At 41.9% G+C, this 18,054-nt stretch overlaps 1 protein-coding gene across 1 annotated transcript in view; it reads right to left on the bottom strand.

Moving 5' to 3' along the window:
• Positions 1-7,982: 7,982 nt before the first annotated feature.
• The window catches only part of ATXN10 (ataxin 10), a 34,732-nt gene continuing 24,660 nt past the window's right edge, over positions 7,983-18,054 (bottom strand). Inside the window, exons 10-11 of the mRNA XM_053462713.1 lie at positions 15,577-15,640; positions 7,983-8,391 (exon numbers count right to left, since the gene is read on the bottom strand). Of these exons, the coding sequence (XP_053318688.1) occupies positions 8,210-8,391; positions 15,577-15,640 (246 nt within the window). The 3' untranslated portion in view covers positions 7,983-8,209. The remainder of the gene's footprint in view (positions 8,392-15,576; positions 15,641-18,054) is intronic.

Genomic DNA, 18,054 nt, shown 5'->3' with positions numbered 1-18,054 from the left:
AAACAGTTAAGGAATTATTTGGCTGCTGCGGTCCTGGGTTTATGGTTCGGTTATCACGATGCTGCTGTATTTGCTCTCCCAAGTGTCCCTGTTTAGTCCGGCCAGTCCCTCTCCCAAACCCCCCGTGCCGCTCTTTCCTCCCAGATCCCCCTCTTGCTTTTCAGAGTTGTATTATAGATATATATTATATAAAATTGTCAAGAATTAAAATGAAATAAAGAAAGCGTTCGGGTTCAGTAGCCAAATACTATGGGTAGAGTTTTTTTCCCTTTTATTCAGTGATTCCGCCCCGCCGTCCGGTGGGCACCGGCCCAAGAACTCTCTGCTTCTCTAGAAAGTACGAGGAACGATAGAATGTATATCAAAAAGTACGTCTTAAAACACGCAGCTTTACAGGCGCGGCGATGCTGCCATCATTCAGCTCGTAAATAATGCTATCCCGTGATGGCAAAAAGCAACGTTTTTAAAATAAATTCATTTAAACTGCATTTTTTAACCTTTTTTATTATTAAAACCGTTTTTTGTGCGCTTGGTGGGCGCCTTTTGAATGAATTGGTGATGTTTGATGATTAAAAGGATTTATGGAATATCTCAGCCCATTCAGGCCCCATCTAGTCGCCCGTTTTTCCTGCTGTTAAACCCCCTCACTGTATTCGCCTCTACCACCTCTGCTGGTGGCTGTTCCAGTTATCGACCACCCTCTCAGTAAAGTAAAACTTCCTTCTATTCCATCTCAGCCCCTCTCATTTTAGGATTTCGGCCTCTTGTTGTAACATTTCTCCTGTCCGTTGTAAACCCCTCTACGTGTTTAAATGTCTCTCTCCCATCCCCTCTCCCTTCTCTCCCCCAGGTCGGACATATTGAACGTTGGATTATTGTGCTTGTCTTGTGTTTGGGGGGGGGATTAATTTGAATGAAGGGGGTCGGGGATAAATTTGGATACCAACCCCCTCCATCTCTTGTTAGCCAATCAGTGGTGCTATAAGCGGGGCATACATTGAAGTTGATGTTCCATATGGAATGTAATTAAATAAATATTAATAATAATCTAAATTGTGTCTTTCCACGTTATGATCGACCAGAAAGGGTCATTTAATAATATTATTTTTAATAATAATAAATAATAATAAAAGATAATAATAATAATAAATAAAATAAATAATAATAATAATAAAAGATAATAATAATAATAATAAATAAAATAATAAATAATATTGATAAAAGATAATAAATAATAATAAATAAAATAATAACAATAATAAATAATAAATAAAAATAAAATAATAAATAATATTTTTATAACATTTTTTAACATTTTTAATCATTTAAATTCACAGAACTCGTAGGGTTACAGTTGGTATAAACTCGGAGGCGGCGAGGGAAATGTATTTTAGGGAAACTGCCAGCCTCTGCGCCACAGGAATAAAACGAAACGTGATATTTGGTTATTTCTACGGAAACCGTCTGATCTCAATCTCCACTAATTTAGGATTATTTTACGTGATGTGCTGCCCGTTCCCACAGCCTCTGCGGGGCGGCTCATCGAACGATGGTAGCTTTCATGACAATTTTAGCAAAATTGGGGAACGCTGGGGCTGAACACGGGGAGCCCTGAATAATGTATATTTATATCGATGAGCCTGCCCTGTATAATGTTTAGCCAAATCAGTGAGTCCTGTCCTAATTTAGCGCCTAAATCTCATCTTTCGGTGAGTAAACCCCTCTATTCCTGGATTACATTCTCCATACATTTAACCCTTTAGGGCTAAGGAAGGGGCATTTGCCGGCATGTGGCCAGCATGCGATACACTGATGCAAAGCGTGGTTCGCGCACAAATCCAGCACAAAAGGGGTTAAAATTAAGCAATCCCATATAAATTCTGCTCAGACTAAAATATCCCCGGAGGTTCCGTCAGCGACCGCCGTGAAACAATTAAGGAATTTAAATTTAGGATTTACAATAGGCTGTTCTTAGACTGCCCATTAATACTGCCAGATAAAAGCCGGCGTCGGTGATCTCATACCCAAACGCTGCGGTACCCCCAGAATTTACCCCCCAGCAGGGGGTATTCATTAGCATACCGCGATCCGTGGCATTTTCCACGTATCTTTTATCAAATCGTTTCTCGAAGTCCTTGTGACGGGGCCATTGGGGTTTACGCTTTACCAAAGAGTTCATGTATCTTCTCAGATGGGAACATCTGGACACCAGAGCTTCATCGATGATGATGATGATTACCAAGCGACGAAGACGGAACTTTCAGGGATTCCGTGTTCTAGACATACCAGTGGCTCATTTAACTCGGCGGAACGTCTTGAACTTATTAAGGATAACTTTTTTTTTCTTTTGCTTCGAGGAAGGACGGTATTTAAAGTTTGTATTTTATAGATTTCTTGCTATTCAAACTAATGAAGTGTCGTCTCCCACCAACATGAAAGCACCGGTTGAGCTCACAATGGCCTCGGCGGGAAACGCGTGTTCTCTCTATGTTCTGGTTACTTTTGTTTCCCATTTCTGACTCCTATATTAAAATGATCCCAACCGGAAGGATTCATAAGAAGAAGACTCCAGTTGGAACATGGACGTTTTTTCTTCTCTTTATCTTAAAGGCCGAGTTTGAAGTAGACGTCTTGGGCACTTTATGGAAAACTCTGCAGAGATCCGCAATGAGAGACGTCGTCTACTGATGCTCCATAAGAGGATCCACTTTGGGTCATATCCATTCCTTCTAGCTCCATTCCAGCAGACCCTCTAGACTTCAAATGATGATTAGTCTTGATCCTGCCACTCAATGGTACACGGAGGTGGGTTCACTAGTCCAAGTTTGTCCTTTTTGGCCAGACTTTGGAGTCAGTTCTACAGCAGAGCTTTGGTGGCAAGTCAACCAAACTCCATCATGGGTTTCTTCCTTTGAAGTTCTGATCTTGAGGCAACATTCTCTTAAACTCATCAGAGCCTCGTGGTCTCCAGGTCCTGGTGAATTCAGCCGGGGAGTCGGACCATGGCCAGCCTGGTTTCGCATGAGAGGTGCTTTTGGTGTACCCCAATAGTCAACGGAGGTGCTAAGAATTAAAGAATTTATCTTTAACTTTATAGCTTTTCAGCGATGTGCCACCTCGACCCATCCAATTCTAAATGCTATCAATCCAAATGGAATAGCTTTGAAACCCGTAAAAAGTTTTTTAGTGGCTACTTAGACCGCTGGTTGGTTGGTTTCCTCCTAGGTGACCATATACAAGTTTATAACCTAGCAGCCCGACCATGGCCCATCTGCTGAATTTTGATATTTATTGTCCCCATTACATTAAAAAAAAATATTAACTAAATTGGAAACCAAAGAAAGAAGCAGTAGCTGGAAACAGATAAAGGATTTGGAATACGAAGCTTCATACCTGTAGATCCATATTAAGGCTTGCAAGTTAAAATGTGTCGGGTTCTGACTGTTACTCATTAAACTTTGTGACCCCCCGCGGCCGTTTCCCAAGGTACTGAAAAGCTAGCATTCATAAAATGGATGGCGGGGGTCGGAGGGAGTCAGCGAGAGTTCAGGGGGCCGCAGGCTTCAGTGTATAGGAAGAGAATGAAGCTCTATGGCAGCAGGCACCTGTTAGAAGCTACTCACAATGGCTCAAGCGGCGAGTGCGATCCCGCCGACGGCAGAGGACTAACAACGCAAACAAAAGCTTGTTTAGGACTGATTATGAGAAGCAGCCATGCAGAGTGACTTGGTTAACCCTTTCTGCCAGGCTTAGAACCTACTGCAGGTTTCGGCTATAGAATTGGGGATTACCCCCTTTTTGCGGACGCAGGTGACAATGTAGCCACCCTGCTGGTCGACGCGCATTTAGTGGCACGGCTGGCGAGGGCACAAATGCCTTGCACGGTCTGTTTAACTCTCTGAACGTCACAGGGGCAGGGGGCAGCTCAGTACAAAACACATTCTTTCGAGCGTGCAAACAATTAAGGGTATGATTTGAAAATAAAAGGGGCCGTATTATCGAGCGTTGCGGCATTTTTAGAATTTTATTAAGGGATTTTCCAAAATTAAGCTTTTTTTTTTTTTTAATTACTCGTGGAACCTTCTGAAAAGAGAAAAGTTTAAATAACATTAATGGGGTTGAGAAATGAAATCTCTTTTGGCCACGGTAGGGGTGTGTTTAGAGCACCACAAAGGGAGGGGCTCAATGATAGCTCCACCCACAGTATAAAGAGACCACACGTGACTTCTTCATGAGCTGACACTGAGAAGCTTCTAAATCTCACCCTATCGTCTCTTACCCCCCCCTTATAAAGGCTGCCTGAACCAATCAACGACAGTCATCAACTTGACAATAGGGGAGAGAATTTAATGGGGAGGAATAATCATGCAGATCCTGAGAACAAAATGTGAAGATGGCTGATCTAATGCATACATAATGCTTATTTTATTACATTGTTACATGTTGTGTGTAGAACATTGAAACAGTATTTGGGGAAAATGACAGATAAAAAGAAATAATGTTTCAATTCTATTTTGCACATTTGTAGCAAAATCTGTTTTGTATAAGTTGGCTCTTTTCTCCATAGTCATGAAATGCATTATTCAGTAACATCAAGTATTTTAAGGCTTGATATCAAGCGTGTATAAGGAATGTAATCAAGATATAGAAAGCATATCTGATAAAGATACTAAGAAATCGAAATTCTGTAAAAATACAAAAAATAGAAAAGAAGGGGGAAAAAAACCCCCAAAAAACACGGTGTCTCATGGCAGCTGACCCAAACCTCCTGGAGAAATCATTAACATGATTGATTAATTAGGAATACATTTAATGGGAGAAGAAAGTAGGGTTCGTGCAACATCATTCATTCACACACACAAAACCTTTTCATTCACAACTTAACTCGATATTATAGACGTTTTAAATACAGCTTTACTAACTACTGGCTGAAATTTTTTTTTATTACACTTTTTGTTTCCATTTATATAATAAAATTCCGTTTACCGTCCTTTCTGGCCATACTTGTAGCAAAGGAGATTTTTAATGCCGTGTAAAAAATACATTGTAGCGAATAAAACAGTAGCGCAGACGGCGATTCTGTGAGCTCCGGCGAATGAACGAAAGGGGTACGGAGGCGAGAGGTCCAGTCTTTCCATCAGAACCTTGGACAGCAACAAAGACAACGCACACGTTTCAGCAGATCAGTGCTGGAATTAAGTTTATGTTCAATTATATCACATTCAAGGGCTCCCCCCCCCCCTATTTTTGTATTATATTAAAGACATTTAAGTCCGCACCAGGTTCCCGATCATCTTTATCGTGCTTTGATCTGTTCGCTGGACAGAGAGGTCGAGCTCCTTTCCTTAGGCTGATGCTGGCTCCATAACCAACGATGTGCTGCAATGGCGAAACGCGTCGGCACCACACGTTATTCATCCACCTAACATATCGGCCAGCGTGGGGACATCACAGATCTTGTTTTAAGCCTGTCGGTTTCACTTTGAACGGGGGATTAACACGTTGTTCGGCCATGTCCTCAGAATTGTTTACCCTTTCCATTCATTGTCCTCATGGGCATAAAACCTTGGGAGTTCTTCGGAAAGGAAAGAGATACAGGCTGAGGCCACAATCTCTCGTTTTATTCTGAAGAAGAATTCCGTCCTTGTAAGGTGCAAACCGACTAAACCCTGCTTTCTTCCCGTTTCAATAAGGCCTTTTGCTTCGTGGCTGATTGGGGTAACATTAATCCCCGCGCATGTAAAACAAGTCTCAAAGGCTGAAGTTCTATTGGACGTGGACAGGGAAACTGTTGTATTCTGGGGAATTAAACCGTCCGGGGAAGTCTAAAGACATTCTCAATACAGTAATCAGCGTGTTTTCACTCTGAAAGAATTCATTTTTTTTTTTTAGCTTAGAAAACACTGACCCCCCCCCCACCCCATTCTTGCTCTATCCTTTCTACGGCTTAAAAAAAAAAACCTCCCCTTATTTCATGGCCTCAATACGCGTGCTTTGGAATATCTTATTGGACGCTACGGAAGCACCGGAATAAAAAAAAAAACACTTAAAAAAACCCCCAAAAACATTTTTCATACGCGGATTACTTTTGGATTGCTTTTCTGCCGTGAATTCAGATGAAATTCTTTGCATTTGTATACGTTAGATCAGGCTCTACGGCAGAATACTAATCTTATTGATAATTTAATTCAAGAACGTTCTACGACAATAAATCGGATATAATAAAAAAAAAAATTATATTAATTAAAAAACTTAATATAAAAAAATAAAATAAAAAAACATTTAAAATATAATACTTTCCCGTTGATGCATACGTCTTCTAATATATACTTTAAAAGGTGAATCCGAAAGCCTGATAACTTAACCCTTACATGACTACACATTTTTTTAAATAAATAAAATAGGCATAAATCTCTTTGGGGCCTCCGCAGATAAAACAAGAATATATATTCAATTATTATTCCGTATTTAAAAATAAAATATTCTGCTTCGAGGTGGAATGCGCTCGCGAGAAATTGGCGTACGGGTTGAATTTTTAGAATTTCTCTCTCTTAAGTCGGTAAAAGGTTTGAAGTTGAAAATATTTGTTCTGTTCAAATCTGCAAAATCCCCGATGACAACTGTGTACATTTCAAATTCATAAGAAAATAAGAATTTTTTGTAAAAAAAAAAAAAAAAATTGGGCTTAACCTCGTTAGATATTCTTTGTGCGGATTCTGTAAACCGGAGAAGCTGAAGGTCGACTCGAGAAACCAGCCGACTAGGCCATAGGTAGTTTATACAGGGTCCGTCCGCACGTATCCCAAAATCTCTAAGACTAAAAGAACGACCGAGCGTTTTTTTTTTTTTCCTCCCTCTCTCGACTTTTTCATTCCACGTCGCTTGGTTTCATTAACAATATAAAAAATGGAGAGCAGAGTACTTCAGCGTCACTTGAATTAATTAACTTGAAATTAGTTTTGGCGAAACCAGAGTGGATTTAATCAAAGTGAGAACAGAAAACTTTTGTAGGAAAAAAAAAATAATAATAAAAAAAAATAATAAAAAAAAATAATAAAAAAAATTAATAAAAAAAAATAAAAAAAATAAAAATAAATACATCTCCCATCCCCCACCCACATTAGGGGCTCTACGCAAAATAATCAAACTCAAAAAATTTTGGATACATTTTATTTCTATTTTTTGCCGACCCCAGTGGTGTTTTATAATCTTAGAATTTTGAAATCCGGTTGTTTTTAGATTTTTTTTTGTCGTTTGTGGTAACCTAATACACGAAGTGCCCCGAGGAAACATGTCATGTTTCAGAAAACACACTGTTTACATGACTAGAACGTCAAAGCGTGATGAGACCTGCCCCGTACATTTCAAAATGTATAGAAGCCAGGACAGGAGGATGAACCCCTTTTTATAAAAAAAAACAAAAAAACACAATTCTTAACTATTATAAATTATTTTATTATACGAGCGGACAGGAAAGCGTCAGCTCTACAGCTGCCGGATAACTACAATTCCTATAATCCACCCCCACACCTGTGGGCAAAAACCAAACTTGATGATATTCAAGCGGTTTGATTGTCACAAAGAATACGGCCTAGCGGCCCGCAAACATTTTTCTAATTTATATAAATTCAGTGATTTAAGTATGTGGCAATCAATTTCTAATATTGGGGAGTTCAATTATTACTGTAGGAAATAAGAGTTTCGTTGATAAATACATTGGGAGGGCCAACTGATCACAAAAAAGTTGATTTAATCATATTTTGGTTCGGCTTAAAAAAAATGAAGTTTAGGAACGATTTAACCGACCAAATTCATCCAGGGGAACGTTTCTTCTGCACTTATAGTCCAGCCTAATATGATGCAATGTTATTTTCTTTAATAATAATAATAATAGCAATAATCCATTAAAAATAGGCTTTCTGAAATATTTAACCCATGCACCCCTGTTTTTCTACCCCTCATCAAAACAACAGCTGAGATAGTGATTTTTACCCCAAAATTCTTTTTATTGATCCTTTTTTTAACAGATACAAGTTCAATGAGCTATTATTGGCAGATTTAATAAGAATACAATAATTATTTATTGTTTTTTTATTATTTTTTAGCGGTGTCCTGAAGTGCTTTTTGGTCGATATCGTGGAGTCCGTAGACACGATCTCAGAGGTCGTCCCCACACACGGCCCCCGCAAACCGCGTGCGCGACTTCTCGCTAGGATTTCTTGGTGGATTTTAAAACAAGCTTCCCGTCGCGCTCTTGCACGTCGAAGCCCATGCTCTTCAGCAGCGAGGTATCGGCGAGCCCTTGGCGTTCCATGGAAGCAATAAGGTCCTGGTTCTTCTCGTTGTTCTCGGTCAGGTTCCGGATGGCGTAGACGGCCCACTGGTTCAGAACTGAGGTCGTGACTTAAGGAAATGGACTCCGAACTCCTCGCCCACCCAAAAAAATACCATGTGCTGTATAGACGCCCCCTAAACAATTACCTGGAACATTACTGTATTATAGGTTCTTTAAAGGTTCTGTTCCACTGATTTTAACAATTGTTGGCAGAATGCCCAACCCAGAAAAATCTTTACTCATGGATTCGGTCATCTTTCTTATGGGAATGCTTAACGGTCATGTGACATAAAAGCTGGCAATGATAGGTCGTTGCCATAGAAACAAAAATATAAAATAAAATATATATATATATATATATGTTAAAATGTTTATGTGATTGAAATAAAGATGGATGGATTCCCAAAAGCCGCAAGGTTATAAAAACCTCAATTAAATTTGGATATTGTTACGGAAATCACGATGTCTGCGAATATACCATTTTTATTTGTAGGTGGATCTCCGCGCGCTGTTACGGGATCTGGAAGTTTCTATTTACTGGTGTTTTTATAGGTCATATTTTTTTTTTTGGAACGTTTGTAAAACGGGAACACGCCGTGTCCTTTCACAGCTCGTTATCCTATAATTCATGGTATAGTCGGTGCGGCCACGTAGCCACACGGACACATAAAAGTTCCAACAACCACTGGAAAACCACGGAGCTCGGGATCGGTCCCCAGCGCAAGACGGATCGAAAACAGAAAGCATGCGCCGCCGGTCAATATTTCTATTCCTGATGATCTTAATAAGAACAGAAACACAGCCGCTGGGAACCGAGACATTTCCTGACGTATTAACCGGATCTCCCAACATTCTCATTCCCAGTGTCAGAATAAAAATACGCTTCCAAAATATTGCCCTGTTTTCTCATTTTTACCCCATAATATAAAGTTTTCAGGCAGCTGCATATCAGCCGTTTGTATGATTCTCGCTCTGTTATCTGATCCCCGATCTACTAAACCCCCCGACTCCTTATCATACTGCCTGTGGGGAGCGATAGAACAACTCAGTCTTAATCATCCAGCTGAACACTTGCAGTTTTGACCTACAGAACCTTCTGATCCAGGATTGACACCACTTTTAGGGAAGCGCTGGGAACCACAAAGATAATTCCAACACTAAACCCGCTGGGACCGCACAGGACAGATCCAGTATTGGTGTAAATCCACCAAAAGTCTTGGCTTTTAGGGCACTTCTGCAGCTGTAACCGCAACAAACAAAAAAGTTGTAGCTAGCGGGACAAAGTTTTAATATCAGAGAGACTGATAGGGCGAATGGCTCCATATACTCCCTGCAAGGTTTCCTCTTATTTTTTGTCTGTCAATGCCAAAACGTTCTGTCTCCTGGCAGAAGTGGTAGATAAGTGGAGCAGCCTCCCAGCAGAAGTGGTAGAGGGTAATACAGTGAGGGGATTAAACATGCATGGGATAGACATACGGCTCCTGAATCTAAGACGAGACCAACGACTGATTAAGGTTTGAGTCTTTACAGCAGGAGAAACGGGCGACTAGACGGGGGCCGGATGGGGCCGATCGGCTGGCAGAACCCATAGATCCAGACTCTGGTAAGAGGTATTCCCCGTCTTTTTCAGTTCTGGGATTTAGGCACATGATTTATGGCATATTCAATACATCTTCAAGACAGAAGACGACCCCCCCCCCCATGAAAGAATCTACAATCCTTTTCTGCAAAAAGAAAAAATAAATTTAAAAAACAAACAAACAAAAGAAATACAAAAAAATGGAACCAACCGGGGCAAAGACGAAGTCTCTTTAATTTTCGGTTTGCTTGGAGTAACTTCATGAATTTGATAGCATTCTGGAAGGACAGAAATCTAAAAATACTTCGCCAAGCGTTCCTTTCCCCTCTAATTACTTCGTGTATCTATTCTGTTATTCTTGGATAATTCATTTTCATGGACTTTTTAAAACAAGGACTTTATTCTCCGGATTATCCTTCTTCTCTACATGGCAGATAGCAGAGAAGCGGCTAAAAGGGGCAACTGTCCCAGGGGGCTTCTCTCATTGATTAAAATACTTTCAGTGGTAATTCCAAGTCTAGACAGCAGGGGGCCAATGAGGTTGCTCGACTGCACTTCCACCGTGACTGGGTTTTTCCTGTGCTCCTTCCAACAAAGGCAGGGATTCTTTACAGCGAGAGCAATAAAGGTACGGAATCCACTGCCTATGGGAGGTGGTTATCAGATACATGAGATGCCTTCAAAAGGGGTCTGAGATACAGGGCTATAAATAGAAGATTTTAGAAGCTTCTTCATCCAAAGAGAAATCCGATCGCCTTTTGGAGTCAAGAAGGATTTTTTCCCCTGATGGCTGAATTGGAAGGAGCTTAAGGGGGTTTCAGCTTAATTAGGGGTCTTTTGCCTTCTTTTGGATCAAGAATAGGAAGGTTGGGTGGAAGGTCTGAACTTGATGGACTTGGTAAATAAGGTTGAAAAAAGACCATCAAGTTCTGCCCTTCTAATCAACCCTATTCTTGATCCAAAAGAAGGCAAAAAACCCTAATTAAACTACTTTGTAACTATAAGTGAATGCTTTTGGCGAGTGGTTGTTTGGGGTATTTTGGGACCCTTCTTTTAGTGCCACGTCGCTTCCCAGGTTTCCAGGGTTAAAAGAAATTTGTAGAACAAATTGCCTAATTTTCCAAAAAGAACTATTCGTCCATCTCGTCTGCTCTCTCTTGTTCTAGCCGTTCATTCATCATTTTATACATAGAGGTAAAAGATGTTTACAAGAAGGAACGAAAGAAACAATTGCAAAGTCGATGGAGATAATAAAAACATACATCGAAAGCATCGATATTCTCCAAAAACACAGAAAAAAATTCAAAAGCTGCAAAATTGAAAGTGGTGTTTTTTGTTTTTGAGTGTATTTAGAACGGGAAACAGGTAGATTGTTGCTATGTGAATAATAAATGGCGATTGTACGAAGAATACATTTTTAAAATATACGTAAAAAAATTCACTCGGAGAAAGATAAGATTTGGCTTGGTTTTCGGAAGACGTTTGCCAAAAAACGTAACCAGACAGGCAAGAGATAAAATTGTTTTGAGACCGAATAAAGTGAAAAAAAAAGATGTTTTCATGAACAGAGAAAGAAAAGCTCTCGATGGAAAAGAGTGTGAGGAGCGGCAGAAAGCGGGGAGACGAGGAGTCGGCGGCGGAGGGGGGAATGAATCGGTTTCTAGGTTAAAGATCTCGCTGGGAAGGAATAAATAACGGCTCTCAAGCCGCGGCGGCTCAATTCACACAGCCCTGTCAATGAGCCGCGATTGTGCGAAAAAACCCTCCTTTTGTAGCAGACACTCGATGATGCATTCGAGACGAGTCATAAGTTACACGGATCCCGTCCTCCAGGACTCGAGTTACTGAAAGTCGTATAAAAAGCAGATTACGGGGAGTTTATCCGACTCCGGATCACATTCAGCGCCGGCCCTTCACTTCACAAAGACCTCAATAGGCTTTGTTTTGATGGCTTGGACGTTATCTGAATAAAATAAAAGCCCAAGGAAGAATGTCTAAGAAGGGATCCGTGACGATGAAGTTATTCGCCGTGTCTCTGACAAAGGGGATTAAAATATACGCAGCCACGAGGGAGATGCGACCCAGCACCACTATAACGGAGCACTCTATGAATATACCCCTCATCTGACTCCGCTGGGGGCAGCTAGAGGAACGCTGTCAAACACCACACTGAGCTGATGCTTTATGGCGACGCTAATGAAGTCCGTTCCTCTATAGACCTTCATGAGTGTAAGAGTCCGACTGGGTGATTGAGACTGAGTCATTCTATTGTTCCCCACAGGCAGTATGATAAGGAGTTGGGGAGTTTAGTAGATCGGGGATCAGATAACAGAGCGAGAATCATACAAACGGCTGATATGCAGCTGCCTGAAAACTTTATATTACGGGGCAAAAACTGCAACTTGGTTAAAAAAAAAAAATAGCGCAGGAGTTTTTAATATATTTTAAACTAGGAAAAAGAAAATTATGGGATATAAATAATATTAAATAAACAAAAAAAGGGAAATTGGCCCGTGGAAAGATGCTCAGGAAGATGTTTGTGACGCTATCCTCGCTCCTTGAATGCGTGATGGATGTGAACCAAGAAACATCTCGTTCCCTGCCTAAAAAAATGGTATTAATTCCCACATCAGTTGAAAGGGTTAAAAATGATTGCCTCGTATGGTATTTTACAGGCACATTCTGTCCTGGAAGGCACAAGGCGCTCCCGCGCTTCCATTCTCTGGTTTTGACATTTTTAAGGATGAAAATGAGGCTTAATGAATACTTAACCAGATCTGAAAAGCGGGGACGTTTAGCGCAGCTTGTGGTTGGGTGCGAGAGCCGATCGGTGGCCTCATGCAGCCTCTCGTGAATTGGAGACCACATCATAAACATACCAGGCATAATTCCGCCCCGGCTCTTCTTTCCCCTCTGCGGCTGAGGCTGAGCGTGCTGTGTAACAACGTATTCGTAAGGGGTTCCTTCCAGCTCCACATTCTACTCAAACAGGTGTCCCGCGCCCGGTGCCATCACAGACCGGTATTAAAGGGACTAAGTCTAAGTCAGCGGTTCAGAGATATTTACTTCCAGAGGTAACCTCGGGGGAAGCTGAGATTGGTGGCAGCCTGTGGCAGAGCCAGCGCATTACGTGCTCGATTTCTCGTCCTGAAGTTCTCTCCCGTCTCCTCTCCCCACCCTTTAAATGACTGCGAGAACCAATCAGCAACAATCAGTAACCTAATAAGGGACAGAAAACTTGGTGGATAAAATCTCATTTTGCCCCAACTCCTTTTATCCACAGACCTGGAGGCGCCATTGTTGCCATTTTGGGTGACTTTCCCGGCTTAAACACCACACTGAGCTGATGCTTTATGGCAATGCTAATGAAGTCCCTTCCTCCATAGACTTTCATTAGTCTGAGAGTCCAGCTGGGTGATTAAGACTGAGCCATTCTATTGTCCCCCACAGGCAGTATGATAAGGAGTCGGGGGGTTTAGTAGATCGAGGATCAGATAACAGAGCGAGAATCATACAAACGGCTGATATGCAGCTGCCTGAAAACTGGGGCAAAAACTAGTTTTAAAAAAGAAAACAGCGCGATATTTTTTAAAACAAATTCTTGTCTTTTATCAAGTAAAAAACAAGTGTTTATCAAAACAGAGTCCATCGTTACTCATAATTAAACCTGAGCTAAAAAAACACGAATTGGCTTAAAATTTTACAATCCTCTGCAATGAAGGGGTTAATAATAAGCAGATGTGAAACGCTTTCCTTTCGCGGACGATGTCTCCCTATAGTTGTTTTGTCAGTGTGGTGACAGACGCCGTATTCATACCACCGGGGCATCGGGACGGCTCTGATGTGGTGCACCATTCGGCTGTCCTGCGGCGGGCGGACCACCCATCGTCGTATAGCAGGATAATCCCTGCGTGGGCACAGGCAGCATGGGCTTCTATATGCTGAAGCCCACTGGGGGGACGCCGCTGCCCGGGGATCTTTCCACAGCTAAGAACTTGTGAACCCAACCGCAAGAAGCGGAACGTTCCGGACACCTGCATATCACTCGGCGCCTCTGACGCCTCCTGTTGGTGGATCCGTGCGTCTGATCAAAGTACTTCGTATGCTGACAAATTGTTTGTACCAAATGACACACTGAGCGTCCATAAAGAGGAACGCTTTTGTTATAGAGGTGTGGTTAGGGGTGTGGCTGGGGCGGGGTGTTTGTGTAACAGGGCGGGGCATTTAGAAGAAGAATAATGGGGTTTATTTACCCCGTTTAATTTATAAAGCCGTTCCCTGCTGTTTCTATACACATGATCGGGGCTTTTAGGGCTGCAGAACCCTGCGATCCCCTCATACCCAGCAAACATTCTCACCTCCTTGAAAAGAGGGGCAACAGGAGAGGAGAGAGGGGGTCATAGAGGGACTGGTCAAACTAAACAGTGACACTCGGGAGGCATGCAATCATACGGATGCCAGGCCATAACATATACAATTCTACACACACACTTTATACATGTTCCAGGTGCCAAACTTTAACTGAACTTAAGATAATTAAAATTAGATGAAGGAGAAGCAATTTGCACTCGACTCAGGAAGTGCTCAAGACAGAACGTGCACCATATATATGCTTCCCCCTGGCTGCCGAAAACCTTATGGGCTGGCAGCTTCCATTTTAAATAAAGTTTATTTGCTTTCATCCTGTAAATTGTGTGATTTACTAATTTTTAATTATGAAAGAAAAAAAGGGGGTAGGAAAAGAAAAGTACAATATCGTGCCTCTTCTTGGCTTTTTTTTTTTTTCTTTTCAGAACGAACATTTTCTGCTTTGGTTTGCAATCTTAAATCCAAAAAAATAAAAGGGATTAAAAAAAAAAAAAAAAAAATCTGAAAAAAATAAATAAAAATAAAATAAAATCCTCAGATGGTCTTTCCTGGCATTCGACGAAAACAAAATGCCATTGTTGTCGACCAGAGCAACTGGATTTGGGTTTAGTCTTTAGCCAGAGGTTTCCGAAGCCACAATTATACGGGGGGCTGCCAGAACGGCAGAAGTATTTTGAAGCTACCTCTTTGAGGACTTTTAGGCATCTGACAAAAGAGGGGGAACCGAGAAAGAGCCTCTGAAGGCGCTCGCCTTTCCACCATTTATATTTTTATCCGTTATCTAAACAAATGACTTGGTGATTGCGTCCGCAGAGACCGCCGGGGATGAAGGTGCCAAAACCAAAGCAGGTTTTTCTTGTGCCGAAAAAGCCGAGTCCCGACTCCTCGCTGATCATCTTAACAGAGATAAACGTTAACGCGGGCCCTTCGAGTCCTGCCTCGTGTTTAAAGAGATATTTTACAATTCCAAACCCAGAACCTGCCGGCAGATCGGCCCCCATCCGGCCCCCATCTAGTCGCCCGTTTCTGTAAAGACTCAAACCTTAATCAGTCGTTGGTCTCTTAGATTCAGGAGCCGTATGTCTACCCCATGCATGTTTAATACCCTCACTGTATTACCCTCTACCACCTCTGCTGGGAGGCTGCTCCACTTAGCTCTACCCTCTAAGCCCCTGACCCTCTAGTTTGAGATTATGAGGCAGACCTGAGAGATGAGAGAGAGGTTAGAATTTACCCAGATCTTCGGTTCTTGATACTCAGGTGTATGTCACCGGGGTTTCCTAAGAAAGGATACAGGGGTTGTTATCGTCGATGCTGCAGTTGTCTAGAATGAGGGGGATCCCATCCAGCCGGTGGACCTAGAACAGAAGAAAAGCATTACATTAAAAATGCAGAGAACAACGTGAAAAAGAGACTACCGAGGGCGCAAACATTCTCATGCAAAACGCAGGGAAAGGAGCTCTGAAAATGTTTTGCGAGTCGCCAGAATTGCTCCGGAAAATCTTGCAGTAACGTAGCTGAGAAATATATTCATAGGAAAACTCACCGCATGCCTCCCAACTGTCCCGCTTTGCACAGGACAGTCCTGATTAAGTCACTATCTCGCTGAGATCTACCTCTTTCCCTCTTTTTAAGACAGAGGTAACGCTCGGCAGGATTTGGGATCCCAACAACAGTGCGCATGCGCGGTAATGCTGCCTGTTTGAGTGACATGCTACGAACGGACTACTTCCAAGTTCTCCCAGAGGGCTAGGTTCTCACTGAGATGGTGGGAGATAAGTGGAACAGCCTCCCAGCAGAAGTGGTATAGGGTAATACAGTGAGGGGATTTAAACATGCGCAGGATAGACATACGGCTCCTGAATCTAAGACGAGACCAACGACTGATTAAGGTTTGAGTCTTTACAGCAGGAGAAACGGGCGACTAGACGGGGGCCGGATGGGGCCGATCTGCCGAAAAACTGGCTTTTGAATTGATATTCCCACAGCCTAAACCCCAGCAGAAACATCTCATTTAAAAAAACAAATAACTTCCAGCGAGCGACGTATGTGAGAGAAACGCGTCGGTCGCCTGCCTGGTACTTAAAGGGTTAATTACAGTCCTGGAAACGAGGAACTTAAAATACTTATTAAATGAAATCATTCGCTGCGTTAGGCTCTCGGGCGAATGCTTGCGCGTTAAGGGGCGGGTCTCTACATCAAGCGTCAATCCATCTTATACGACATCCTATTGGTCAAAAAATTAAAAATAAAAATCATTGAATATAAAAAAAAAATTAAAAAAAAAATTCCCGGTGCGGTTTGAAATGATGAAATGTCATTGTATCAGTTAGATAAATAACAAGAGAATTGTTTCCAAGTCCCTTCCATGGCGACGGGGTTTCTTCAAGTTCTTAAATCATCTTAAGGCACGGCAAACGTTTACTTTTAGAAAGCAGGGGAGTGATTTCTGAAGTGCTGTCCAAATATCGCAAATGAAAGATCGCCATCCTACCAAAAATGTGAAGTGGCGGAATAAACGTATTAATAAGCAACCTACGCCCTGAGCCCCGCCGCTAACAGCCTCGGCCCTTACACAAACTCTGAAGTGCTACACGCATTTCCAATTAGCTCATAGCTTGCGCCCGGCTATAATTGGACGCTTTCAGTTTGAAGACTTTGAAAATTGTGCAAAGGAACACACCCTGCGCGATAATCTAAATATTGGCTCACCTCAGGGTCAAACTTGTAAAAAAAAAAAAATTATATATATATATAATTAATTTATTTATCTTTATTAAATCTTGTTATTCTGCCGGTCCTCTGGCAGAGAGAAGGAATGAGAAGGTTCCATACAAGTCGTATCCCCAAGGTGTCCTTATAGAACGGTTACTCCATAGGAGCTGGATCAATTTGTCCCGCTTTCCTACCCGGTACAGATCAGTCCCACAAGCTCGGAACAGCTGGTATATAACAAGAATGGCAATGGCCCCGCCCCCGAGGAACAGGCTTAAGGAAGAAATGAACCAAAGAGGTATCTTGAGAGAATTCCAAGTTATTGTAGTTGGTTAGAGGGGGGGGGAGAGACATTACTTAAAGGGACGTAGGACAGGAGGGAAACTTATTTTAAAGAAGGAGAAACGTTAGAAGAAGAAGCCATAATCTAAAAGTAGGGGGTCAGAGGCTTTGATGGAATGGAAGGAAGTTCTACTTTTCAGAGAGAGTGTAACTGCAAGCAGAGGGATGTCCACAATGGCCCCCAAGGGCCATAACCCTACCATAGATGATCATTTTGAGATTTGTCTAATATGTATTAACTAACCAGAGTTACGCTCAAAAGCCCTGTTTGTGCAACAATAACAATAAAAAAGTGTTCAGAACTGTTGGCGAATTCTCTCTTTTTTCTTAATAAATAAATCCATCATAAATGAGTGAAATCATGGATTTTATGCGTTGGGGGACACAGAAAAGAATAAGGCTGCACAGCGACCTGGGCAGACCGGTCTATCAGAGAGGCATGCAAAAACCACTTAGGTTAAAATTCTCCACTTGAGGTTTAAGTAAATCACTAAGCCCTGCTAATGAAAGCTGAAATCCCTGGCATTGCATCACCCGGCAGATCCTCCGGCAGATCCTCCGTGCTGCGCTCTCCCCCAGTTGGCCGATCACAATAACTACAACTAAAAAACAGAGCATCACACAGAAAATGCGCTGATTCAGATATTTTTTGCAATGCTGTCGGCGATCCAGGCCTTTAGAGTTTCTGACGCATTTGACGGCCATATTTACTATA

The sequence above is a fragment of the Spea bombifrons genome, chromosome 4 (genome assembly GCF_027358695.1).
Source record: "Spea bombifrons isolate aSpeBom1 chromosome 4, aSpeBom1.2.pri, whole genome shotgun sequence".
Taxonomy (NCBI): domain Eukaryota; kingdom Metazoa; phylum Chordata; class Amphibia; order Anura; family Pelobatidae; genus Spea; species Spea bombifrons.
The sequence above is the reverse complement of the archived record's forward strand: the minus strand, read 5'-3'. Positions and strand labels throughout refer to the sequence as shown.